Source organism: Verticillium nonalfalfae (assembly GCF_003724135.2).
Source record: "Verticillium nonalfalfae strain VnAa140/NRRL 66861 chromosome Unknown scaffold_38, whole genome shotgun sequence".
NCBI classification, from domain to species: domain Eukaryota; kingdom Fungi; phylum Ascomycota; class Sordariomycetes; order Glomerellales; family Plectosphaerellaceae; genus Verticillium; species Verticillium nonalfalfae.
In genome coordinates, this window is record NW_021167263.1 from 92,081 (window position 1) to 117,267 (window position 25,187).

At 57.2% G+C, this 25,187-nt stretch overlaps 6 protein-coding genes across 6 annotated transcripts; 1 reads left to right on the forward strand and 5 right to left on the reverse strand.

Annotated features, from left to right (window-relative positions):
* Positions 1-361: 361 nt before the first annotated feature.
* On the reverse strand, positions 362-6,005 carry D7B24_005791 (uncharacterized protein; the record flags this gene model as incomplete). The annotated part of the gene is made up of 18 exons (XM_028639936.1): positions 362-1,269; positions 1,362-1,675; positions 1,761-1,954; positions 2,011-2,276; positions 2,341-3,083; positions 3,146-3,159; positions 3,225-3,370; positions 3,432-3,498; positions 3,562-3,669; positions 3,727-3,818; positions 3,885-3,934; positions 4,507-4,755; positions 4,845-5,173; positions 5,248-5,325; positions 5,378-5,435; positions 5,507-5,614; positions 5,681-5,880; positions 5,952-6,005. 18 exons carry the CDS (start codon positions 6,003-6,005, stop codon positions 362-364), a joined length of 3,978 nt encoding a protein of 1,325 aa, XP_028495731.1.
* Positions 6,006-8,038: 2,033 nt separating this feature from the next.
* Positions 8,039-9,100, forward strand: D7B24_005792 (uncharacterized protein; the record flags this gene model as incomplete). Its single annotated transcript, XM_028639937.1, has 1 exon — positions 8,039-9,100. The coding sequence occupies one exon, from the start codon at positions 8,039-8,041 to the stop codon at positions 9,098-9,100; it is 1,062 nt and encodes a 353-aa protein (XP_028495732.1).
* Positions 9,101-9,508: 408 nt separating this feature from the next.
* D7B24_005793 (uncharacterized protein) lies at positions 9,509-11,518 on the reverse strand (the record flags this gene model as incomplete). Its single annotated transcript, XM_028639938.1, has 2 exons — positions 9,509-11,021; positions 11,106-11,518. The coding sequence occupies 2 exons, from the start codon at positions 11,516-11,518 to the stop codon at positions 9,509-9,511; spliced, it is 1,926 nt and encodes a 641-aa protein (XP_028495733.1).
* Positions 11,519-14,187: 2,669 nt separating this feature from the next.
* On the reverse strand, positions 14,188-15,965 carry D7B24_005794 (uncharacterized protein; the record flags this gene model as incomplete). Its single annotated transcript, XM_028639939.1, has 2 exons — positions 14,188-15,650; positions 15,713-15,965. 2 exons carry the CDS (start codon positions 15,963-15,965, stop codon positions 14,188-14,190), a joined length of 1,716 nt encoding a protein of 571 aa, XP_028495734.1.
* A 1,135-nt stretch (positions 15,966-17,100) lies between these two features.
* D7B24_005795 (uncharacterized protein) lies at positions 17,101-18,999 on the reverse strand (the record flags this gene model as incomplete). Its single annotated transcript, XM_028639940.1, has 1 exon — positions 17,101-18,999. One exon carries the CDS (start codon positions 18,997-18,999, stop codon positions 17,101-17,103), a length of 1,899 nt encoding a protein of 632 aa, XP_028495735.1.
* A 2,848-nt stretch (positions 19,000-21,847) lies between these two features.
* Positions 21,848-23,335, reverse strand: D7B24_005796 (uncharacterized protein; the record flags this gene model as incomplete). The annotated part of the gene is made up of 3 exons (XM_028639941.1): positions 21,848-22,659; positions 22,710-23,121; positions 23,174-23,335. 3 exons carry the CDS (start codon positions 23,333-23,335, stop codon positions 21,848-21,850), a joined length of 1,386 nt encoding a protein of 461 aa, XP_028495736.1.
* Positions 23,336-25,187: the final 1,852 nt, after the last annotated feature.

The window sequence follows — 25,187 nt, forward strand, 5'->3', positions numbered from 1 at the left end:
ATGCAGCAGCGCGTGTAATGTGCAATGCTCAAGAATGGGTGCGTGATGCAATCCTCAGTGTTGAGATAGTGGTGGTGTGGAACGTGCTGGGAGTCGCGATGTGGGTGACAGGTACAGGGTCCAGGTCCAGGCACAAGCGGGAGAGGCTGCTACGTTGTTTACTTTTGGCTCCAGCAGGCTAGCGCGCCGGGCGTGCGCCGCGATGATTTCGAGCCCAGGGAAGGACCCCACTATCTCGATGCCTGGTCACGTGTCCCGAGTCGACTCGATGCTTCGCTCTCATCGCTGGGTGAAGATGCATGGCTTATGGCTCCTATCTACAGCTTCTTCGTTGCCTCAATGCAACAACCACGAGACGGCTTCACGCCCCTTGCCCCTTGATGCTCATATCCGAAAACGCCTTCAAATCCTCATCATCCTCCGAAGCAACGTCCAGCGTCTCGTCCAGTGAGCCAGTTCCCACAGACAATGTGTCGCTAGAAGCAACAGATTCATCGCTTTCCAGATAGTGGTCTGTTGCCGACTGGATTCGATAATCCTCAATGATCTCTCGAATGCCTCGTTGCAGGCTTTCAATCTGACGCTTCCTGTATATCTTCACCGCTAATGCCGAAATCACCGGTATCAGCGCGTTGACGCGCTTATGGACCAACCGTCTTCTCGAAGAGCCCGACTTGACGCCTGTCCGGTCGCGCAGGCCGCGCAACTCGCTTTCTGCAAGAGGTTGTACGTACTCCCGCGAGGCCTGTCGGATCTGCTGCCGCGTGACAAACTTTCCGCCAGTGTGGAAGGCCCGGTCCATGATGATGATGAGATCGCATGCACATTTGACGACCATCCGCGCTGTCACCGGCGCCTCGAATAACGGTGCCGCAACTAAGAGCGACACGTCTCCGATGGCTACGAAGAATGACCGTGCCATGAAGGAGGAGAGGTTCCTCCACACAACCGTGCTCATGATATTGTCGACCTCCTCCTCGCGAGTGAGTCCGCTGGTGGTCGTGCGTGTCAAGCCAAAGGATCGGACGATAGCGTTGCAAAGAAGCCGCGAATACGTGGGCGCCGAGATCCTGTTCACAACCACAAGCAGAGCCCCCAAGTTAGAGGCCGTGACTGCTGTGCGGAGCAAACGAACAGTCTCTTCGACTGCCAGCGCAATCTTGAGATCTAGATCGACTACTTGGGCTGCTACCATACCTGAACGAAGGCTCTCAGAGTTGAGTGGCTCGAGGGTCAAGTGCATCAGAGCCATGATGGACTCTCGGTTGTCTGTGACAGCTTGTCAGCACTCTATTGACTGCCCAGTAATTTCCTTCGGAGAGGGGAGCAAGCAGCTGCATGCTCGGGTCTCGTATCCTTACCTCTCGAGACGAAAGTCACCTTGATGTCCAGTTTGTCGTTGGCGTCGGCACAATCTATCGCCAGCCTCTTCTGCCAACTTTGTCGTTTCTGCAGATCACGAGCGATGTCCAGCTCGCGTTGTGGCTCAGGGGCTCGCCCTGTTTCCAATGCTCGGATTTCTTCCTTGCTCAGTTCGGTCTCTTGCCTGAGGAACTTATCCTTCTTGGTACCGACGAGGACGACTGGCAGAGATGGGGCATACTTGGCAATGATTCCAAGAACGAGTTCAAATGCGGCTTCGATGGGCCGGCTTGTGTCCATATCGTTGCAAATCCTTTCAGTCAAAGAGTCAGTGCATCGCTCAGTTTGTTGCCATCAACCTCCACGACATTCCTGCGACCCTAGGGGCATGAACTTACCAGACGGCATGCAGCTGATCCTTCTCTGGGGCAGAAGAACCCCGTTTCTTCAGGAACATCTCAAAAGCCTGAACGCGTTTGATGTCCCCCGCCTCGAAGCCTTCCGAATCGTGAATGATAATACCGGGATATTGATCTGACTCAAACCCTTGCTCCATGTCATGAATTCCCCGCGTGTCCTCATTTTCTACAGTCTGGTAACATTACGGGTCAACTCCTATGCTTCGGACCAAGCCGGCTGCATGCTTACCATTTTCATGCCGAATATGCGGTTCAGCAACGTCGACTTGCCCACCCCGGATCGACCGCAGATGAGGATGCGCACTTGCTCATATCGAGTCTTCAGCGTACGCTCCAGCAACCAGGGAAAGAAATTGCTGTGCTCGGGCGACTGGAATTGGCTGCTAAAGTCTTCCAGTCTGTCTTCCATCTTCTGCAGAGCGTCTTTGATGCCCAAGCTAGGATATGTGTCCTTCAGAAAGTAGACTGACGGATGTATGATGGTGCCATACGGATCTGCATTTACCCGCCATTAACATGACTTTTTCCATGAAGACGACGAGGGCCGTTGGGAGCGTACCATGTTCGTTGTAACCCGCCACACCCCGCGCGTCGAAAACTGAGCGCGGGCGCCGCTGGTAGCCCGTGAATAATTTGTCCGGTGGATTCAGCCTTACTTCGTGAGAAGCCTTTTCCACATGCCCCTTCTTTTTCAGCTTCTTCCCCTGTCTTTTCTGAAGGTTGCCATGGCGGTGGGAGGCTCGCAAATCAAACATGTTGACTGTGATACCGCTTGCTAGGCAAAAGTCCCACTGACGAACCTCTTGATCAGTCTCTTTATTCGTCTCGTTGGGGACGGGTCCTCCGGAAAACAGGCACGTCTTCGGAAACGGCTGGTCCGAACCGCTCTCGCTCACAATACTCGGCAGCACCAGAGAGGGCGGGTGCTCGACCGGAATCTTGTCGGCAATGTACTTTGGCGGCTTGTACTCCAGGACGAGGCCAAACTTCTGGCTCTCGAGAAGCATCCACTGCAGGGGATACAGCGACAGGCCGTCATCCCTGGCTCCCCCACCGATATCAACGTGCCAACCAACGAACCATGCCTGGATGAGAGACTCGGCGTCCCAGCCCGGTGTTGATTCGGTCTTGTACAGCTCAGGTTGGTGCGTATTTCGTTCTTCATTCAGCGCTAGTGCGTGGCGAACGCGACGGATGGACCGCGAGTAGGAGAGGTCGAAGTCCACATCTCCTTGAGCCTTTTTCACCGTGTCGAAGAGGCCGAGGAACTGAATGGCAGGACCCTCTCGCGTCTTTTCCAAGCTGTGAACACCAGTAGTCAGTCTACGCTGGCAGTGATCGCACATATAGGTCTGTTCACTGACAAAAAGTTGTACAGCTGCGATGCAGAAAGACGCTCTGTCAGCACTACCGTCTTGGCGAAAGGGACAATCATAGCCATACCTCCCCCTGCTTGTTCGACATTTGTCTCTTTTGCTTCGCGTTCAGGAACCCTAATGCAGCTCGATAGTCCTGGTTGAACTGTCCTGTCGTCTGCTTGTGCAACGTGGCTAGGTCTCGGAAGAGAGCCGACACAGCGCGCACCACGTCTTGCATTTCAGTCAGCGACACCAAGCCAGAAAGCGTCACTAGGATGGAGAGGCATCTTACAGGCGCCTCTGCTGAAGCCATACAGCCAAAGCTCGTCATCTGGACTCGTCACCTCTGCACAGCAGTACTGGAGGATACCATGTCAGTATGCCGGCAAAAGCTGGCGCCCGAGCGGAAGGCTGGCACAAACCTGGTAGACATCGCGGATGAGCTCCTTGCAGCCGTCCCCCGTAATGGCATCGTTGTACTTGTCATAACTGCTGGTCTTGGTCCCTATGCCGTTGAAGTACTTGGCTACCTACAAACGTGTGAGAAAGAGATATGGGTAAAAGACGGTTTCAAACGTCATCGGTACCTGTTTGATTGTTTTGCCGCCCTGCTCGAAAGTACCTTGTTTGACAGACGCAAAGATCCTGAAAGTGTTGCTCAGGTTTCCTGTCCCCTTTCCTACATTTTCGCATGATCAGATTCGGTGCTTTCACTCGCTGGTACTTTTCAGGTGACGACCGTTACCTTCTTTGCCATCAGCGTTGTACCACGTGCCGTCGACACATACCACGATCCTTTTGACATCGTGTTGAGGTCGGGACCGAAACATGCTCGACGAGCGAAACATGATTACCGAGCATGCTCAGAGAGACTTCACTGCAAATGAGCCATCTCGTGGGAACCATTCTGAAAATCGGCGGGGAAGGCACAGCTAATAGCTGCAGGCAGACCTGCATGAGATGAGGCTGGGAACATGATCCTTCCCACCGTCCCGCAGGATTCAGCTGGCAGCGCCCACGAGCCAGGATTTGCTATTTTTGCCACTGTCAGGACGCCCCCCCCCCCCCAGCTCTGTTCTTGTCATTTCGCATGGGCTGCTTGGTATCCCAGCAGCCGTACGGGGCCCAGCGCATCATGTGGCTTCGCCTTCTCGGTGGGCATTTCCAAGACCTACTTGGGGGCGAAGACGGGAGCGCCAGCCTGGTGATCACCACAACCATCCGATTCGGACATCGGGAGGACTCAGCATGTAGATCTCGGGGGCAACATGACAAATCAATCTTCATCACGTCTGTCTCGTGCTGCTGACTGCGACTGCCCTACCAAACTTCCCCATCTGCGAGCTTGGCCGTCCTCGAGTTCTCACCCGGAACAACCACAACCGACGGCGATGGCACATCCACACCACTTATTGACCATGTCCTGGTGGTCAGCCCAGGGTTCCCGCCCAGAGAGACGGTCGGGTCTGCTAGTGCCTGTGTCATCGTCTCGTTCGCTTCCAATGAGCCACTTCACAGCATAGATGAGCTCCTTGTCACTCTGTTGGCTCGACTTCAGCGGCACCATCTGGAACGCATGCGGTAATCTAGGATACACGCTGACGCGCACCGGAACCCTGAGCGGCAAGACAAGTGGTCAGCGCTGAACAGCCAGGACAGAAAGAGCACGCGGGGGGGGGGGGGGGGGGGGGAGGTTCAACAATACCCAGCTGCTTGGAGCTTGTCGATGTAGGCGAACGCATCGCACCGCAGGGGGTCAACCCCGGCAATCTGCACGTATGCCGGCGGCAGACCTGAGAAGTCCTCGGCCAGGAGGGGCGACATACGCAGATCGTCGGGCACGGGCTTGTACCACTCGAGGCAGCGGTGCACCCCGAGGGTCGGAAGGATCGGGGCGTCCTCGGAGTCGAGGTAGCTCGAGAAGTCGACGCCCGCGGGCTGGGCCGCCGGGTGGACCACGAGAGGTTCGCGCAGGATGTGCCCACGGATGGAGACGAGACCTGTGGCCTTGGCACGTTGAACGAGTGCTGCTGTCTGGCGCGGGGGTTAGGGATGCATCAGCCTCTTTTGCGTCTTTCCACCGGAATTGGGGCTGCATGTTGACTAACAATGTTGCCCCCGGCACTCAGGCCTCCCATGATGAGGTTGTCTGGCTTTCCTCCGAGGAAATCTAGGTTGTTCTGAACCTGCGAGGTGTCAATTGCGACCAGGCTGGCACACAAGATGGGTATTTCCTACCCAGAGAACTCCGGCCCAGACGTCCTCTATTCCGATGGGGAAAGGATGCTCTGGAGCCCTAAGATTGTTCTGTCAGCGACCATGTCGTCCCTCACCACACGCATGCAGCATTTTGCGTTGTCGTCGTACTTCCTGTAGTCTATGCTCACAACGACAATCCGGTTGCCTCTGCATACGGTGCGGCAGAACGCGTCCTCCGTGTCCAGGTTTCCAACAGTCCAACCGCCGCCATGAACGCTGGTAGGGCGCACACCCCATGTAAGCAAAATGACACTCTCGAGGCCTGAATGTGACAAGACTCACTATATCAGGACGGCGCCATTGGTCGAGGGTTCCTCGGGCTTGTAGATGCGAACCTGGTTTGTACCACCATCATATCCGGGCACCGGTTTGTCGGTGATAGTCATTCCGGTGGGTGAAGGCAACTCAAAAGGCAACTTCACTTGGTTTCGTAGCTCCTCGGGTGTACCTTTTCCAAACGAGAGCGTGACATGATCGGCAATCTGAGCCGATCAGCACATCAGACCAAGTAGGCGAATGTATTTCAATAAAGTGAGCTTTGGACGAGACGCACCTCCAGCCATTCAGGACCCAAAATGTGCAGACCTGGCTCTCTGTAGGAGGTCATGTTGGCGTTGACGGATGTAAAAAGGTGCTGGAGCTACCGCCGGAGGGTTCACAATTGAGCTTGAGGGTTCAGTAAGGCAGCCCTGGAGGTCATGGGCGCGGAAGGTGTGGGAGTGCTTTGGATTATGTGTGTATATTAAGAGATCCATGTTTTCAAGATGGAGAAAGGAGGAGGATCTGGCTTCTAATACAACGCCAGAGCGGCTGTTGACGGAGCCTTGTCCGTGTAACCGTTATTCTACCCGAGCAAAAAACCCCCTGACACTTGAATGAATAACCTCGGAGTCAAGGCTATTCTCGCTCAGCACGGGCTCATGCTGGCCTTGCTGGTAAGTCTTCATCCTGGGGTTGCGCCTCGTGTAATAAGGTGCAAGGGACCAGAGAGTGGAGGCGTGGGTTGAGTATGGCGGCACATGATCCAGGTGCAGCAAGCGACGCGGGGATGCTGGCTCCCCCGGAGTGCTGGGGCATGATCAGTCCAAAGTATGGATCTGTGGGGTAACTATCCCCTCGGCCGGCGTGACCATGTATCTTCATCTCTTGTCATGGTGGGTTGCTGCCATCAAGTGGTTTATTTGCCGAAACAAAGTGTTGACTGGAGCTCGGTAATGTGACGGCATTCGGCAGTTTTCATGTCGATGAAAGTTTCCCCAAGTTCCCTCCCTTGATAAAACCATATCGGAGCGTGCGACTGGCTGGTGTGGCTTAGCAGCTTGTCTTACTTGGTATGTGGCATCGCAGCATTGAAATGTTGCCTGCTCATGAGTTGAGGTTACTTTACGAGCGGTCTCTCGTCTTGCAGGACCTCGGGCTGCTGCCCAAGATACTGTCCCGGCGCTCCGCGGATGCCATGGATCAGTGCTTGTGTCTCAACTGCCGTGCATGTCCGTTGTCGATGCGGGGTAGTGTGGGTTGGGCACTCCGAGCGGCCGGGGTGGACCCGGGGCGGACGGATGCTTCTCTGTCTTATGAGTGGTTGGACGAGTCTCTGGCTGGATGACTTTTTGTTTTTGGCCGAGGATTGATTAGGTCGCGCTCTATAGATGTGGTCAGGTAGAAGGGTTTCCCCTTGAATTGCGTCCTGCTCAGAGCAATGATGGTCCTGCGGAAATGGCATGTCCAGTGGCGCCGTCTATGAGGCGCGGGTTTCTCTTGCCGTACCATGTACATGTACTTGGTTACTGCTCGGGTGCTTCGGCCCAGGAGACGGAGCCTCGACCATGATCACGATGCATCTTCCCCTTACGAGTGGGCGAGTCGCTACAGTGTGCTATGGCCGATGCGCAGGTCGAAGTAAGGGAAAAGAACACTGCACCATATGATTTGTCCGGCTGCGACCATCAAACTTACATCAGGATGAATAGTCAGTACCTACCCTAGGCACAAGTAGGTAGGTAGGTACCTACACAGCATCCCTCCAGTGAGCGGGGCAGGGGTTCAAACAGGGGCCGGCCCCTGACCCCTTTGTGCAGGGACCGCGTTTCACCGCCCTGAGCCCCTGGTGCTTCTGAGCCAAGATGCCTGAGCCAAGGCCCCAGCCCGCCCTGGTCCCTGTTGCTCAGCGGGTAGCGACCTAGGAACCTGACCTACTAGGTAGGCACCTTACCTAAGGCTATACCTTTGTCACCAAGGCGAGAGCTGGTGGGAGCTGTGGCCCCTCCAACATCTCCATCACATGTCGGGAGCGCCGTGTCTTTCATCTCAACTTCCCTCCTTCAACGCTGGACGCAAACCTCCTCCCCTCCCCTAATGCTAATTGCCTGCCGCCATTGACACCTGTCACTCGCTTTCCTCTGCTGCCGGGCAGCCTCACCTCATCGGTTTTTCCATCGTCATCGATACACGACGACCAGGCACGACGCCCAAGCCACCTCATCCGACTGCCCCTCCTCCAACCTCACCGTTCTCCATCACGAACCCGTCGACAGTGATACCAGCACGACAGCGATACCACGACGGCGACACCACGACGGCGACACCACGACGGCGACACCACGACGGCGACACCACGACAGCGACACCACGACAGCAGCCATGGATCGCTCTATGCCCCATAATGACTCCTGGTTCGATCCCCTCTCGATCGACCTCATCCTCAAGGTCCTCAAGACGACCTTCTTCCACCCCTTCATCTCCTGGGTCATCCCGCTCTGCTTCCGCGCCCAGATGATGGACTGGTCCGCGCCGCCCATGCTCGTGTCCATCGCCTGGGCGAGCCTCATCACCCTCGTCTGGACCCTGTCCGCCATCAACACGCGCGTCGCCCACGGCCTGCCGCGCCACGTCGACCTCGCCGACGAGGTCATCGTCATCACGGGCGGCGCCTCGGGCCTGGGCCTCCTCCTCGCCGAGGTCTACGGCATGCGCGGCGCCACCGTCGCCGTGCTCGACCCGCGGCCCATGGAGAACGGCGCCGCCCGCGGCGTCACCCACTACCCCTGCGACGTGTCCGACAAGGCCCAGCTCGCCGCCGCCTCCGCCCAGATCGAGCGCGACCTCGGCCCGCCCACCGTGCTCGTCAACAACGCCGCCGTCGTCACGGGCCGCCCCTTTGTCGACCAGTCCCTCGACGCCCTCGACCGCAGCCTCGCCGTCAACCTGCTGGCCCCCATCTACACCCTCAAGACCTTCCTGCCCTGCCTGCTGCGCGCCCCCGACGGCGCCACCATCGTCACCGTCTCCTCCGTCCTCGGCCGCCTCGGCGCCGCCGGCCTCGCCGACTACGCCGCCGCCAAGGCCGGCCTCTCCGCCCTCCACGCCTCCCTGACCGCCGAGCTGCGCCGCTCCCACCCCAACGTCCGCACCGTCCTCGTCGAGCCCGGCCAGCTGTCGACGCCCCTCTTCCACGGCGTCCGCACCCCCAACGCCTTCCTCGCCCCCGTCGTCGAGCCCGTCGACGTCTGCAAGGAGATTGTCGCCGCCATCGACGCCGGCCGCAGCGCCCACGTCGCCCTGCCGCTCTACGCCCGCTGGGTCGACTGGTACGCCGTCCTGCCCGCCGGCCTGCAGGTCCTCGTGCGCCGGCTGGCGGGGCTCGACCGCGCCATGGACTCGTTCATCGGGCGCCGCGAGGAGGGTCCGCAGAAGACGGAGTAGAAAGAAACGCAATGGGCGCCGGCGCCTGGGACCATACATATATACACACATACGCATACAAAGATATATGTATACATATATATCATGACGAAAAATCAGGGGAGGGACATGTCTGCGGTACATTTTCTGTAATACATAGGTACTTTGTACATGATGACACAAATTGACTGGTTACCGATGCCTGCGTCGTACATCTCTTCTGTTACAACAACACGTGAGCCACCAGACACGCAACATCTCGAGCATACGTGCTTATTATTGATAGTAGAATAAATCCGTACGGAAAGCCAAACGCTTGCAACCACCCGTTTTGCCGAGAGAATAGCAGGCGACCGTTTTGTGGTTCTTCCTGTCATTATGACTAATAGTCTGCCTTCTCTTTCCAAACCTATCCTCCTTGGGAACCCATTACACAGCATTGCTCCTGTCGCCATTCGTCGCGGGCGCGTTCGCCCTCGCCGCGAGATCATCCTGCTTCTCTTCCTCGTGGCCTCCATTGACGCCGTTGGTTCCATTGACAGCCGTCTGGGACTGCGTCGGCACGGCACCTGGCAAGTCTTCGGGCTCGACCGGCTCCTCAGCCTGGGCCTGGAAGGTGGGTGCGTAGGCGCTCTTGGCGCGGATCTTGTGGCCGTAGAGCCAGAAGATGAGGGGAATGGGAGCGAGCACGACGGCGATGCAGCCCAGCAGCGTCGAGGCCCACTCTATGCCCATGCCCTCGAACATCTGCGTCGCGAACAGGGGAAAGCCGGCGCCGCAGAGCGATCGGAGGAAGGTGTTGCCGGCAATGGCCGACGCGGCGAACATGAGGTACGAGTCAACGAGGTAGTTGAGCGACTGCAGGAAGATCGACATGAGACCGAAACCCGTAAAGAGACCGCTGAGGGCTGGCACGATCCAGTGGATGTCGCGACGGTAGCCGGACCAGCCGAACCAGAAGATGCCGGCGGCGAAGAAGACGCCACCGACAATGACGGACGGCAGGCGCCACTCGGGCACGGGCACGCCATTGTTGGCCTTGAGCTTGCGCAGGTACCAGGGCTGCTGGAGGAGCACGACGGTACCGGCAATGAGCTGACCAGTGACCATGCCGAAGAAGGCGAGGCCGGACTCGCCTGCGTTAAAGCCGTGAACGCCGCGGAACACAAAGGGGTAGGCGGTCAGGAAGAGGTACAGAATACCGTAGATGAAAGCCATGTAGATGGACAAGAGGGTGACAATGGGCTCGAAGAACAGCAGGCGCATGGGACGCGTGAAGTTCTTGGTGATAAGCTCCCGGAGGTCGACCTCAATTTCCTCCTGCTTGGCGTGGATGCCCCAGTTCCGGGTGCGACGGCGCAACTCGGAGGCCTTGCTCACGAGGATGACGGGCGGATACGTTTCCTCGAGAAAGAACAGATCGAGGAAGAAGGCGAAGAAGCCCATGATGGAGATGAGATATTGGGTCCAGCGCCAGCCGAGATACGACTCCACAATAAAGCCGCCGACGAAGGGGGCGAGGAGAGGGCCGGTGAAGACGGCCATGGAGAAGACTGTGACGGCGACGCCACGGGTACGGTTGTCAAACATGTCGGAGAAGACGGCGGCGACGACGGCCAGAGGGCAGGCGCCGAAGAAACCGCTGAAGAAACGGCAGATGAGAATCGTCTGGATATCCTTGCCTGTAGCTGCAGCGATGGAGAAGAGAGAAAAGCCGAACATGGAGAGGACGAGCGGCAGACGACGACCCTTCAGCTCAGAGAGGGGCGCCCAGAGCGTGGGACCTGTCGCAAAGCCGAGAACGTAGAAGGAGACTCCCAAGATGCCAACCTCGTTGGAGACGTTGTACTGGACGCTGATGGGCGCGGTGGCGGCGGAAAAGATACTCGAGCCGAAGGCGGAGGTCAAGGTCGTGTAAGCCAGCATGACGGCTGTGATCATCCTGGAAACGTGTGTCAGCGACGAGACCCCCCCAAAAAATGTTGCGCCCAACCAGATCTAAGACAAAGAAGCATCTGAGACTCACTTCTTCTTCATGGGCCAGTTCTGGGCATGCAGCGGGTCGCTGGGCCCGTCAAACTCGACGACATACTCCTCCTGGTCGGGCAGGTGAGGCGGATAGGGCTTTCCGGCGCCAAAGTTGGGAAGAGGTTTCCTCGATTCTCTGCTCTTGATGCTTCGGCCGACAGTGTTGCTGTGTTGGCTGCGCTGGGTGGCGATGCGGCTGAGCGCCGTGGGATGGCGCTCGAGGTCATTCTGAGTTGACACGCGGCTGATGCCCGTGTTGCGGCGGTAGGGCTCTCGGGAGGAAGAAGTGGATGTGCTCGAAGTAGTAGAAGCGGAAAGGACGCGCTCAATCTCGTGGCTACCGCGAGACTGGTAGCGGCCCGGCGACGCAGCCCGAGCGGCGTTGCTGAGCTCGCGATCTACCTCATCCATGTTGGGTGTAGCTCGTGGGGCGAAAGGGAGAGGGAGTGTTCGGGGGGGTTTGAAGAACGTGAAGCCAGTCAGGCTCGGCAGTGCTAGGGAGGTCAATGGGAATCGTTGGCGTGGGTATGATCTCGCGACGAAGACACTCGATGTGGTAGTAAGAGAAGAGGGGAGGAGGGGCCAGAGAATCGGCAATGGTCGATGGGGCGATGGAAGGGTTATTAGGTTTCGATCCCAGCCAGGCGAACGAGGCAAGGCAGGGTAGAGCAGAGAAAGAGGGTAGCGGGTGTGGTGGTATCGAGCTCATACGAGTCGTGAGGGCAGGCCTCGGAGCTAGCTTCTAGCTTCTAGCTTCTAGCTTCTAGCTTCTCTGGTGCTAGATGTGTTGAGCGCCCAATTACGTCAGGGGCCCCGGCGATGCGCGACTGCACCTGCCTCTGCACGATGCACGATGCCGACTTTTTCGCGACGATTTAACGTGGATGAGTAACAAGGCGTTTTTTCTCTTTCATTCCAATGGGATGACCAGAATGCCGTATGAATTAGAAAGGCAAGCTGATGGAGATAGCAAAGGAGCTAAGTAAGCATGATCCCTAAATCCGCTTCTCGTCCTTCCCCATGGATCCCCTTGGGCGCGGCCTTCTTAACATGATGCCGAATGGAACTGTTCCTTCGGCCCAGTGTCTTGGTCATCACCCAAATCTGTGTGAACAAGGGCCCATATCGTTCCATGCGGACGCAAATCAGGGCCACTCAGTACGAAAACAGCCCAACGCCGCAGGGGTACAATCTAAAAATCTCTTCTCTCCCTCTCTCCGAGTCCCTTCGTGGCCCGAGCCCGGCTAGCCTTCTCGATGCCCCCGGGAAACACGGCAACGGCAGGAAACGGACGACGAAAGGAATGCTTCCTGTTCCCAGGCAAAACGAAGAGTGGGGTCCATTGTGCATTCCGCACGCCTGCACTGCGACTGCCGCACGCGGCCGCTACCCAAGGCAGATCTCTTCTCGACCATTCATTGGCCGATATGAGGGGTCCGGGCGGGGCACGATGCGTGCTGTCCACTGCCTCGGCACCGCCCGGCCTTGCCGACTTGTGTTTTCTCTGCCTTCCCATTTGCTGTGGATCCCCCTCCCCTGTAAAGCGACATTTTCACAGTGCACTTTCGGTTTGCTGTGCTTCGGTGTGCTGCTGTGTTACGCTGCCGGCCAACCTAGGAACCTTACCTACCTTACCTACCTTACCTACCTTACCTACCTTACCTACCTTACCTACCTTACCTACCTTACCTACCTTACCTACCTTACCTACCTTACCTACCTATCCCACCTACCCTGTCTCGTCCAGTCCACGCTGTGCTGTTCCGGCCTGAGTGGGCTGGCACTGCGCTCGCTGTTCGATCGGCCGCCGCCCTGTCGCAAACACCGAATCCCATTCTGCAGATCTCTCGGACATCGCCCTTTCGCGCCCCCGTTGCCCTTCCGATCTCCCGATCCGACGAATCTGCCGCGCGCCCTTGTCCATGGACGCGCATGTTCGTCTGGCCCATGTGAACATTCTCAGTAAGCAATATGCACGAAAACTCGGCCGAGCTTGGTGACGTCACCTACACCCACGCTCACGTTAGGTAACATCTTCGGTACTCCAGCCCGGCTGAAGAGGTACACGTAAGGACAAGAGAGCGAGGGCACCCACCCACGACCTGAGGTAGGGGAGAAAAGAAAGCCAAGTCGCGGGTGGTGCCACATGGTGCGTGTTGCAATCTGCAGCCCTAGCCTGCCGCTCCAGTCGAACAATGGGAGCGTCGTTTCTCAGTGGGCGTTGCATCCCAGCCGCAGGGGACTCGGGCATGCACACTGAGGTCTGGACCCTACTTTTCCCCCTCCCATCTCCTTCACTCCACTAGAGGCCGACAGTGGCCGTGTGTCCAACTCCTAGGGCCCCCAATTTCTGGGGCCTCAAATCGGCAAGTGGGCGGGAGTAGGAAGGGCGAAGAACCGAACGAGAAAATTCGGAGCCTGGACCGATAGCAAACAACAAGTTCGCAGTTAGGGGGGGGGGGGTTCTCAAAAGATTACTGCGGCCAGCGACGAGCAAAACCCAGTCAAAAACCACAAATAGATGAATCGTGACGTTAAAGTCCCTGGTCGTCCATCAGCTGACAGCAGGGTTCTGGACCGTCACGACTCGCGCCTTCACAGCGGGCTTCGTTGACGTCAGTCGGCTGGCGGCAGGGAAATGCTGTCCTGCAGCTTGAAACTCTGATTAGGGAATGATCGAAACGTCCAAAACTCTGATGGCACGATGTGACTCCCATTCCGAATCGGTCAGACAGAAAGTCGACCGGCCCGCTCAGACCACCGCTTGTCTACGACGTCGCGTTTGTGAGGAATTATGCTTTTTTTTTTTTGTTGGCTGGCGAGTCGATGGCCGTCCAACAGCCGCCATGGGCCGCACCGTTCCAACGGTTTGGCTATGTGCGGTTCTCTACACTTGTCACGATGGCTACCCAATTCTACTGGTGCGAACACAATACGCACCCATTCACGTCCAGAATTCACGTCGACGAGTCAATCATGATCGCAATACGGAGCACAGCTTTCAAACCCAAAAGCGAGCATGTGCATGCTCGAATAACGTATAATTCATGGAGTCGTGATTATTGTACCCAAAAAACTCATCACCTGCGTACTCCCCATCCATTATCCAACAACCCCGTCGCCTCTTCAAGACTCAACCCTGCCGTCTCAGGGTATATACGCCAGACAAGGGCATAGCCTACGGTGCAGAGTAGGGCGTAGAGCGTGAAAGTCCATGGCGGCGTCAAAGTGTCCATGAGCGGCAGAAATGTCAAGCCGACGACGAAATTGGCTGCCCAGTTGGTCGACGTCGCGACACCGCTGCCAATGGACCGCACGGCCAGCGGAAAGAGCTCGCTCTGCATCCAGGGCACGTTGCCGAGGCCGATGGCGTAGGCGGCTACATAGATCATGATGCTGACGAGGATCATGAGAGCGGCACCGTGAGACGTTGAGGCGCCCTCGTCCTCACCTCCGCCGGGTACGGAAGGAGTGCTGCCGGGGTCGCCTGCACCCGGTGGGCGTGCATCGCCCGCGGTCGATGTCGACGTCGACGGAGCCAGGTCGAGGAACGAGAAGCCGTACGCCGCGAGCAGCAGACCCGCGATCATGAACGGCAGCGAGTAGAGCATGATGCGACGTCTGCCAATCTTGTCAATGAGGAGCAATGCCGCCACGGTGAAGACAAAGTTCGTCACGGCGACGCTGAGAGCCGTCAACGTCGGCGTGTGGAAGCCGACGAGCCGGAAGATGGTCGCTGAAAAGTACATGAGGGAGTTGAAACCGCACAGCTGCTGCAGGCCCTGCAGCAGGCAAGCAATGGCAAGTGCCCGCCTGTTACGTCCGACGGTCAGCAGCTCTTGCCATCCACCCCACCACTCGAGACGCGGTGAGCCCTCCCGGCGCATGACCTCCCGCTCAGAACGGATCTCAATCTCGATTTCTTGAACCACGGCCTCTGCGTCACGCATGGCAGAGGGGCGGCCACCGGCAACCCGGTGCACAACACGCTTCGCGAGCGTCGAACGCCCGACCATGACGAGCCAGCGTGGCGTCTCGGGCATGTACATGACAACAGCCATCTGCACCGCCGCAGGCACAGCACCGAGTCCGACCATCCAGCGCCAGGCAGTATTTTTATCGCCGTAGACGGAGAACCCCCATCCGACGATGTAGGCGACGACCTGGCCGAGGGTGATGAAGAGGACGTTGGTCGTGACGAGGCGGCCGCGGTGGGTGGCAGGGGCGATCTCGGCAATGTAAAGCGGCACGACGAAGCTCGCCGCGCCGACCGCCGCACCAACGACGGCGCGGCCAAAGACCATGAAGGTGACAGTGTGAGCGCCAGCTTGGAGGAGGGCGCCGAGGACGAAGAGAAAATCGGCGAGGAGAATGACGCGGCGGCGACCGAGGGCGTCGGCCACAACGGAGGAGAAAGGGGAGACGATAAGGGCGAATAGGGCCGTGCTTGACGTGATGATAGATTTGTCGAAGGATGTGAGCTCGCGGTTGGAGAGGGAGTTGTCGATGGAGACGAGGGTTGCTGAGATCACGCCTGTGTCGTCTTCGCCAGGTAGTTAGCACGCAAGAAGCATGTCTCGACAAGGGGCAGGCAAAGCAACGTACAGCCAAAAAGCAGGCCGCTGATGCCGGCGGCAAACGTCAGCAGCCAGATGAACAGGCTGGCCTGCACGCCTGTGGTCTTGATGGGCGGGGGGAGGGTATGCTCGTCGGCGTCGGCGTCGGCGTCGTCGTCGGCATCGCCATCATCGTAGTAGTCGTCCCGGCGGAGTAGCTCTTCATCGTCGTCATCTCGTCTGTCGTCCCGCTCCCGGTCCTGCCGGTCCGAGATGAGCGGAGCTTGCGACGAGTGAGGCATGCTGAGGAGCGCGCAATCGAGGGGTGGTTAGGCAATCATCGAGCGGTTCGTCTCCGTGGCAGATTGCGACACCTGAGAGGGCTCAGAAGAGGGAGATGTCGGAAGATGGACAGCTCTGGTATGTTGTTGGAGAGGAACTGAGAATCTCGAGCCTGGGAGAGTGCACAGGGCAAGAATGATGTACGTGGAAGCGCCTCCTCCGAGAAACCCGTGTGGGTCCGCGGCTCTGTTCCCCCCTTGATGATGTGATGACATGTACATGTACTTGACGGACCACCAAAACTTCTGCGTCAGTGCATGTACCTGTCAACACACGGACCATCAACCATTAAACGATGAACGTTGTGGACGACTATCGCCAGGAAATAGTAAGACACGAGACTCACCAGTCGTCGAGAAAGCAACCTAGCCAATCTCAGCTCATCTCCGTGAATCGAATCCCCTTTTGTGCTGCATCGGGGCTTCACGGCCGCCAGATGACTTGATGAACTAGGCATGTGGCTTTCCTTGCAGGCGCCCCCGACATTTCCACTCCCAAAGCCACTGGGTCACAGTCGCTTGCCCGCATTTGACGTCTCCAACGTGGAGGCGGCTGTGCGGACGACGGGAGTCTATCCGGGGAACAACCTGGGGTCGGGTCTGCGAGGCATACAGGCGTTTGGCAAACCTTGTGTGCCTACCTCGACGCATGCCGCCGCATTTAGACTTGTACGTGCAGCTCATTGGTTTTCCGTTTGTCAAGGGAAACCTCCCCATTCGATGCATCGCCGTCACGTAACAATTGCTGCGAATCGTGCCATCCCATGGACACAATTACAAGGTCAAACATGACAGGGTGCTGCAAACAGGTCACATAAGAGCAGCGTCTCCCCCGAACTGACCACAGTGCATTATGGGAAGTCTTTCAATAGTGCCGCCCTGCGTGCAAAACGCTCGACCAAAGTTCAGATATCCTACCGAAACCATCATCTCCTTCGCAATCCCATAGTGCATGCCTTCATCAAGAGAATGTAACGCCTTGCTGCCCATACATTATTGCGCCAGATGACCCAGTCTCATCATACACATGAAAAGTTTTGTCCCAGCGTCGCAGGCGACAGTCATGATCGTCATCGTCACTCCTCCTGATTACCAGTCAGTACACCGACGCCTGCCCACCCTGCCCTGTGTACATTGATGGCGGCCCTGCGGTTGGAGAAGTTTGCCATTTCCCGGGTGACCTCACCTGAGGTACGCGAATATTCCTCAACGCGGCGAATCCAGACCCCGACACGGACATGGAGCCCGCGCTCGACCCGAGCTCGGTTTCCTGACCTCCCCTATCGCTGCTCGCTGAGCTGCTGGCCTGGCTGTTATCCGACAGGGCGCCGCTGCTGTTGGTCCGGGAGTGGCCTAGTCGTCGCCCGCTGAAGCTCTCGCTGTCTCGACTGGACCGCGAGGCTGATGTGTTTTGACGATGCGGCATCAATCCTCCTTCGAAGCCTTGCGTCGGCGACTGAATGCGCAGGTGGCTGAATCCGAGATCCCAACTGCCATAGCGATGGACGCAGTGCGGCTCAGTGATGCCAGCGTTCTGTGTCAGAATCTGGTAAACTCGATGCTGGATTTCGTCCGCCGGTGGTCGATCGATCGGATTCGCTGAGAGCATACAGGCAATAATGTGCAGCATGGGCACCACGCCGCGGAGGACCGCGGCGCCGTCACTCTCGGATGTTTTCTTGGAAGCTTCTTTGGCAAGTATCGTCATCCAAGATTCCACTTGGCCGAGGTTTTTGTGAAAAGATGAGTCCGGAACTGCACCCCCACGGCCTGCTGTCTTGTTCTTCGATGCCCGGTGCGTCGCGAAAGATTTTGTGCTCTTTTTCAGAATGAAACCTACCATCTCGAGCACAACACATCCGAGTGAGAAGATGTCGGCTGCTTGCGGATTCAGATGTGGATTGGGAGATTGAAGCATCGAGTTGGGGTTGTTTGGATTGTCACTGCGAGATATGGAGAAACTCGTATGCGACTCTGGGGAGACCGACATGGACAAGGTCGCCTTGCGCCCACCGGGACTCGTCGGCCCAGTGGTCGGGCGAAACCACTGTTCCGGGGCCGCATAGTCGTATGACTCACGGTCGAAGGCGCTCTTGTCCGCCTGTCCTGACAGTGCCTCAGCATGGAGCCGTGTGAAGTCAGAGTAAAAGATGTGAAGTTGGCTGGTAAAGAGGATGGTTGACAACTTAATGTTGCCATGCGAGAGTCCCCGGCCATGGATATACGCCAACGTGTCAACGAGGCAAAGTATCCAGTTCATGACAAGTTGCCTGCGGTCCTTCTTGGACTGGTTTTTGAAGATGGAGGGTGTGTTGCCAAGAAACGACTTTAACGTTGTGTCAGTGGCGGGCGTGAAGAGAACGTAACCGGCTCCGTTATGTGTGTATGATGCGTGGCAGGACACCAGGTGTTGGTTTTGGATGCCCCTGATGCTGTTCACGGCTTCCTCAAAGTCGATCGGTGCCAGGCTGCCGAGACTATTGCCGAGAGGAATCCGGCGCCGGCAGAAGACTTGGCCCGGGCAGTTGGGCAACACAACTTTGTCAATGGTGTGACTGCTAGCGAGGCCTGCTCGTCGATCGATGACCTCGAGCGGCACAATTTCATGATTCGTAAAGACAATGTGGTCTCCTCTTTGCAGCGGTTTGATGAGGTAATGGAATTGGCGTTGGAAGAACCTGCGGTCAACCCGGCTGGAGCGATTTGGTGCCTGCGCGAGCTGGTCGACCTGCTCCTGCGATATCGGAAGGTCGTGGTCATCCCACGAGTTGTCAATGATGCCAAAGATCTGACTGGGCATCTTCAGGTCGACAAGGATGAGGAAGATGCATTTGGCCTTGGTATCGATCCATTCCCAGTAGGTGCCGTCAGTCAGGTCTCCCCCAAAGGTCAGAGAGCGATCCAGACGCTCAACGTCGCTCGCAGCGAGGTGCTGATAAACAAACTGCCGGGTGACAGTGGCCTCGATTTTGGCGGGATCCCACCATTGAACCATCTTAACGCTGCCGCGACTGTCGCGGGACCTGCATCACTGAGGGCAGGTTGCTTCAGCTCGAGGCTGGGGAGTTATGAGCGCACTTGTGGTGCGCCTCTGTAACGAAAGGTGCCTAGGTGTCGTGAGTCGATGCAAGGGGGCGTGCGTGAGATGAAGAGTCTTGGTAGGGCGAGGAGGCGTTTTGAAGAGACACAGACGTATAGTTGCTGTTCGACTCGAAGAAGACAACTTAGATCCGTTGGGAGTCTCCAGAAGCAGCAGCAGCAGCAGCAGCAGGTCGCAGTGAGAGTTGACAGAGATGAATAGGCGGATCTCGTGAGTCGTTGTAGGGTGCTGCGGCGAGGAGGGACATGACCATGACACCAGACCAGACCAGACCAGACCAGATGCGAGGAGGTGGTGGTGGGCCTTATCCTCTCTGGGGCGAAGGACTCGTCTGCCTGTAGCTGGCAAAGGTCTTCGGGGGTTTGATTGGCCTGGGTGGGGGACCAGATAAGGTGAGACTCGACTATTTAGTGGAGGTCGGCAAGAGCTGGCTTCCGATGTTCCTGCTCTCCACCTTGCGTTGCACCTGCCCGACCATCATCACGGCAAGGTACCTGGGGGGGGTAGGCGTTGCCTCGAGGTACCTGCCTTACCTATGTACTTTCCTACCCAAAAGGCAACACACCTGGTCTGGCAAGTTATGTCGTGCCATTTCGTTAGGCTTTCTTCTAAGAAGATTTTCGGCAATTCGACATTCCCATCTGCCTCGGTTTACTGCGTGTTTTCTGTCCTCATTGTGCGTCTTTTGCCTGCCCGCATGTTCAGGCACAGCATGTACCCCGTCATGTACATGTACTGCCATGTACCCTGTGGGTTTCGAAGGATGGATGCACTGCGACATGCCCGACTCGTCCTGCCCTGGCATCTTCCCCCTCCCTTCTGTCGAGGCATGCGGGAGACAGCTCGCTGGGTCTTCTTGGCAAATGTTAGTGTCGCAAAGCTATTTCGATTGCTCCTCGTTTTTGGCCGTGAGGAGCGCGGGGGTTGAAGACACCAAGAAGCCAACCTACCAAGTGTTGTCATACCAGCCCCTCAGTACTTCAATAGTACATCTATTCTTTTCCATTTAGACGGCACTGCGTGGATACCTATGTATAGTGGGGCCCCTGATCCAACCCCCCAACCCGAGACATCACAGATCCCCCACGGCATTTGAGCTTTCTGACATCAGTTCTCGGTATACTGGTCTGGCCTGAGGCAGATCCGGAGATGCCCTTCCACCGCGCCATCTGTCGACGAGTTCGAACCGTCGAGCCATGTCCCTTGGCCCCGGCCCCAGGCAGACAAAGTCGCAGCATCGGCTAGGACCGCATTCCCCTCAGAACAGCGAACCGAGTCCCCCTCCGGACTCACCAACGGACAAATCACACGCCGTAGCGATGCAGAAGAGCGCCCGCAACATGGCCTGGATGGCGCGCAAAGTGGTGGGAACCGGCAGCCTGGCACGCGCAGGATGATCCCCGGACGCCCGCACGGCGTCCCACCCTCATTTGACCCGCGGCCCATCAATGGCCGGCGCACGCGAGCTGTCGACCCATTTTCTGCAACGCGCGCTGGCCCCCGTCTCGGAACAGTCTGGGAGCACAACCAACACGGACGCCTGGGGAGGTGCCCACGACGTCGCTGCGGAGGTTGTCGACACGCAACAAGACGCCTGCACACAAACTTGAACTGGTCTCATCGTATGAGGGCGGCATCGAAGCTGTTCCAGCCCCAGCCCCCAGCTCCACGTGATGAACTGTTTGGCCTGCAGGCATCCCATGTGGCGTCCTCTCTCCATACCCCGAACTTCTTCTCCGAATCACGCTTCTGACACTTTGGTGTTGACCTTGTTGTGAAGTCCTTGCGAGGTCACCACCATCGCTTCCTTGGTCATTCATCTCCAGCGCCCGCAATTGACGACGAGCAGCATATCTCTAGGTCACACATGGCCTTGGCTTTCCAGCTCCCGAAAGCCATGTGCCAGCGATTTTGCATGCCCCTCCGGAGTCTGCGGGCGCTCAAAGGAGCCTGGCTGAGCACTCAGCTAGTCCCCTGGGCAGCTCGCACCGCAGACGACTCAGGCAAAGTACCTGCGCCCGTCCGGCTGCAGGCTCTGTGTATGGATACACCATGGATCCGAAGTCTGCCTGAGCAAGCCTTGCGTTGTCTGTGCATTGTATTTTTCTCGGTTGATTATGTCGTCGTAAAGCACTTGCCGCTGCGCTGACAGAGTACGAGGACGCCCACACGCTGTGCCACGAGCCGCATCTCTCTTCTACTGTTTGTCTTGTCCGAACCACACGAAGTAAATGTGCCCCTAAACTTCATGTTTTGTGTGCAAGGTACGAGGTGCTCAACGCATCACGACAACAAGATCAGAGAATCATCGAGAAGACTACTCGTTTCAGTCGAGTGGAGTGACTGAGTCGGTCACGCAAACCTTCCATGATACGACAGATGGCCCAATCCACAAGGGTTCCCAAGATGTCTGCGGCTGACTCTCAAGTCTAAGGCTATTCTAACTGCCTGAATCCTACAAATGTTTCTTTCATTCCACTGTTTTTATACTTGAATTTGGTCGTGATCGCATACATTTAAGTCAGAATGTTGCTCGACGTTGCAACAGTTAGGGATTAATGACCCTCTCTATTAGCGAAGATAACTCATCTCTTGCATCGCGGCTCCGTTCGGAGTACCAAGTCAAGTTTCCGAATGCCCCTTTGGTGGAGAAGAGACGTGGGGATCTCAGTTGATGCCTCGATGATCTGCTGCTAAACTTAACATTATGGCATATTATTACTCCTATAGCCTCCGCAGTCATTCACATCACCTTCATCGTCCACGGATCAAAAGCAGGCACAAAAACCGATCCCGCCGCTAACCCTCCAGCGAGCACAAACGCCCAGATAAACGCGGTAATCACGACCCCGTCCTGGAGAACTCTGACCTCTCCTTCGCCGACAGGTCTCGTCGTCTCAAAGATCCGCCACCAAAGCCCCGTCTTCGCATAGGCGCGCACCCACCATTCGCTTCGGAACCCGTTCCCTGGACCAAAGGTCCGAAGACTCGGCTTCCGCAGTGGATCGTCACCTACCGGTGATGCCGCGGCGGTAGCCCTCCGGGCCGCCCTTCGGCCGCGCCAGCTCGCGTCCTCAAGCTCGGCCGGTGTGGGTTGTGCCTCCCACGGACGAAGCTGCCGCCTCCCAGCAAAGTACAGTGAGATTGATAACCCGTCGGCAGCGGCGACAAGAATCGCGAAGCCGGGTGCCCACAAGGCGAAAGGCGCAATCCGCCAGTACCGGCTTAGCGCAAACCGCGCGGTGCAGAGGTTTAGTGCAGCTGCGGCACTGAAGCCGAGCATCAACAGGAGCCAAGCGGACACGCGCAGCACGTAGGTCGTTGGGCTGTTTGTGTTGGCAATGGATGAGCGGATGAAGTTTGGGTGGAGGTGGCCCCGGAGAATGGCGTCGGCCTTTTCAAAAGCAGGGAGTAGGGAGGTCGGGTGGGTTGTGTGAGCTGTCGCGTCGGCAATGGCAGCGCGATCCTGCATGGTAAGGCTCAGTGAGCGGGGCGCAGACGGGTCGACGTAGTGGTTCAGGATTTGTGTAACCTCGTCACGGAAGGGTTGGTGGGCTAGATATGTCAGCGTGCTAGACAAGGAGAGTACGGCCAAAGAAGCTCACGAGGTGATATCCAGGCCTCGACGGTGCCGGGGGGCGCCGATGGCCTCGAAAAGTTCTTGGACGGCCTCGAGGAGGCGGGACTCGCGGATCCCAGAAGTTGCTTCTCCTCCTTTTCCTCCCCGTCGGCGTCCAATATTTCGAGAATGTTGCTGACCTTACTGGCATTGCGCGCCCTTCGGTAGCGACCTGACATGGCGACACGGGGCCCTCTACGCTTGCGATCGGCGTCAGTCTTCGCAGCGGCGCGGGCCTCAGCGTCGGCGGGATCCCAGCGAGGCACGAGGGCACGCTCATGGGCGTCAAGTTCCATCCAGCTCTGGACGTAGCCGCAATACCAGAGGAAGAACTGCAGGGGCTCGGCGTTCTGTTCGACGTAGACCAAGTAATCCATAAAGTCGTTCAAAGAGCAGGGCTGTTGCTAATTAGCAGGACATCCATGAGGCGGGAGGGGCTCATGCGCCTACCGGCATGGTATGATTCCTGACAACTTGTTCGAAGCGTAATGTAGGAGGCAGCCACTTCTTCGCCCTGGCGGCTGCCGCAGCGTAGCGACTGCATGTGTCATCTTGAACGGGCGACCGCCAAGGATGGTCTTCCTTTGGTGTCTTGTAGAACTTGAGTGACATGTTGAGGGTATAATGGTTATATGGGAGAGCACACGCTGAAGTCAAAGCGGACGCTATGTGACGCCAAAAGATGACGTTCGTCGACGAACCCTCCACGACGACAGCCAGCCTACATGACGATAGACAAAAGCCCCTAGCCCAGACGGCGGGCGGCGGGTCGTTTAAGTCATGTCCAGCTGCCACATAGGTCGGGGGGAAGGCCTCGCACTCGCGAGGCACCGACAGGTAGACACATCTTCAAGCCGCTGCGTCAGTTTCGTCCGAAGGGCTGGCACACCGCCGCCGACGGGTCCGGGTCCTTCAAGGCCCAGACACGGGCAAGTTGGGCGACAACGGCGTCAAGCGTCTTGTAAACGAACAGGGCCACCAAGGTCTCTAAGCAGAAGTCGAGCGAGCGAGGTGGTCTTGGACTTGAGGGACGCCCCATGAGTCTGCTGAAGATAGTTTCGTACACGAGGATGGATAGATCGCAAAAAAAGAAGTGCCAAGCAGCGAACAGAGATCAACTGTGACAGTGGATGACGCGCAGGAGCGGAAGGAAACTTTGACCGCCACAGTCGCTTCACCGAGGAAGCCCACAGATGGGCTTCAGCCCCATTCGACTCGTGAGAAACAGTCTGCCTCCAGCCATTGAGAGGTCACCCTCTGAGGCATGTGCAAGGGTTATTCCCCCAGACAAGGACTGGCGATCTTGTGCCAGAGATTGGCGATCAGGAACTCGCACAAAGGAAGGAAAGGCCTCGGCAGGCAATCCTGACCAACGGGATTGCCGAAAACCATCAAACTCGAACGCAAGAGCAGAAAAGAGTTCGTTTCGAAGCAAGGGCGCGCCTGGCAGCTTGTGGTCAGTGAGGTGTTCTCTGAGTGTGGCACAGACTCGCACGCGTCGGTCCCACGGGCCTCGTTCATGCTTGGGGGGGGCTCTGGTTGTGTTTCAGGGGGGCAATCCCTGACGTCCTGCCATCGCCGCCAAGGGAGCGACTACTAATGGGCAGTGATCGTGCGCTTATGTTTGAACGTCAACATCTCCAAAATATTAGACTTTGCCGTCATGGGTATTGACAATTACCATGATGACGCAGCGGTGGCGTTTCCTATATATTTGGTCGGTACCTCGAGGCGGATCATTCCAGATAACATCGACATGCCTAGATCGTCTTGGAACTACCGCCTAACATGAGATTCAGTGCAGGTGTGTTGCAGGTAAGCTGAGGTGCACTAGAGGATCCAATGAATCCGGGGGATCTGAGTGGTAAGAAGTAGTCACGGGGGCGGAGCGTCTGTTCGCATGCCACATCCAGCCCTTGTCATCGTCATGAAACCGTTTGGCCGTCAATATTGCCAGCTGTTAAGCACGGCCGAGGTCTGCATCGCTGGCAAAGTAATGGCGCTGAACAGGCCGCATCTAATAGTTTGCGCTCTTTCCTTCGAAGAGGCTTGGAACAGGTTATGTGCGCACGCTTGAAGGGAGACACAGATTGAGGCACGTCTCCTTCCTTTTCTGCTGCGATGCTTGAGCTCCATCTGCCTGCCACCTGCCACAACGACAGCTTGCTTGCTTCTTTTTCAACCCACATCCACTGCGTACCTAGGGCCCAGACCTTCATGTCGTTAGACACTCTCCATGTGCTGGAAATGTGTCTGTTCGTCCGCAAGTTGTCGATCTCCTGAAGCAGACATGGCAAGGGACCGTTTTCTCCGTCTCTCGCGTTCTGTGCAACACAGAGTTGATGTACATCAGCCTCGAGCCAATGACATTTATACAGCATTATCATGCATCTTTCACTTTCTACACTTGAGCTCCTGTCAGCCCCGCGAGCGGTACCCCGCTCGACACATGGCGAGACAAGGC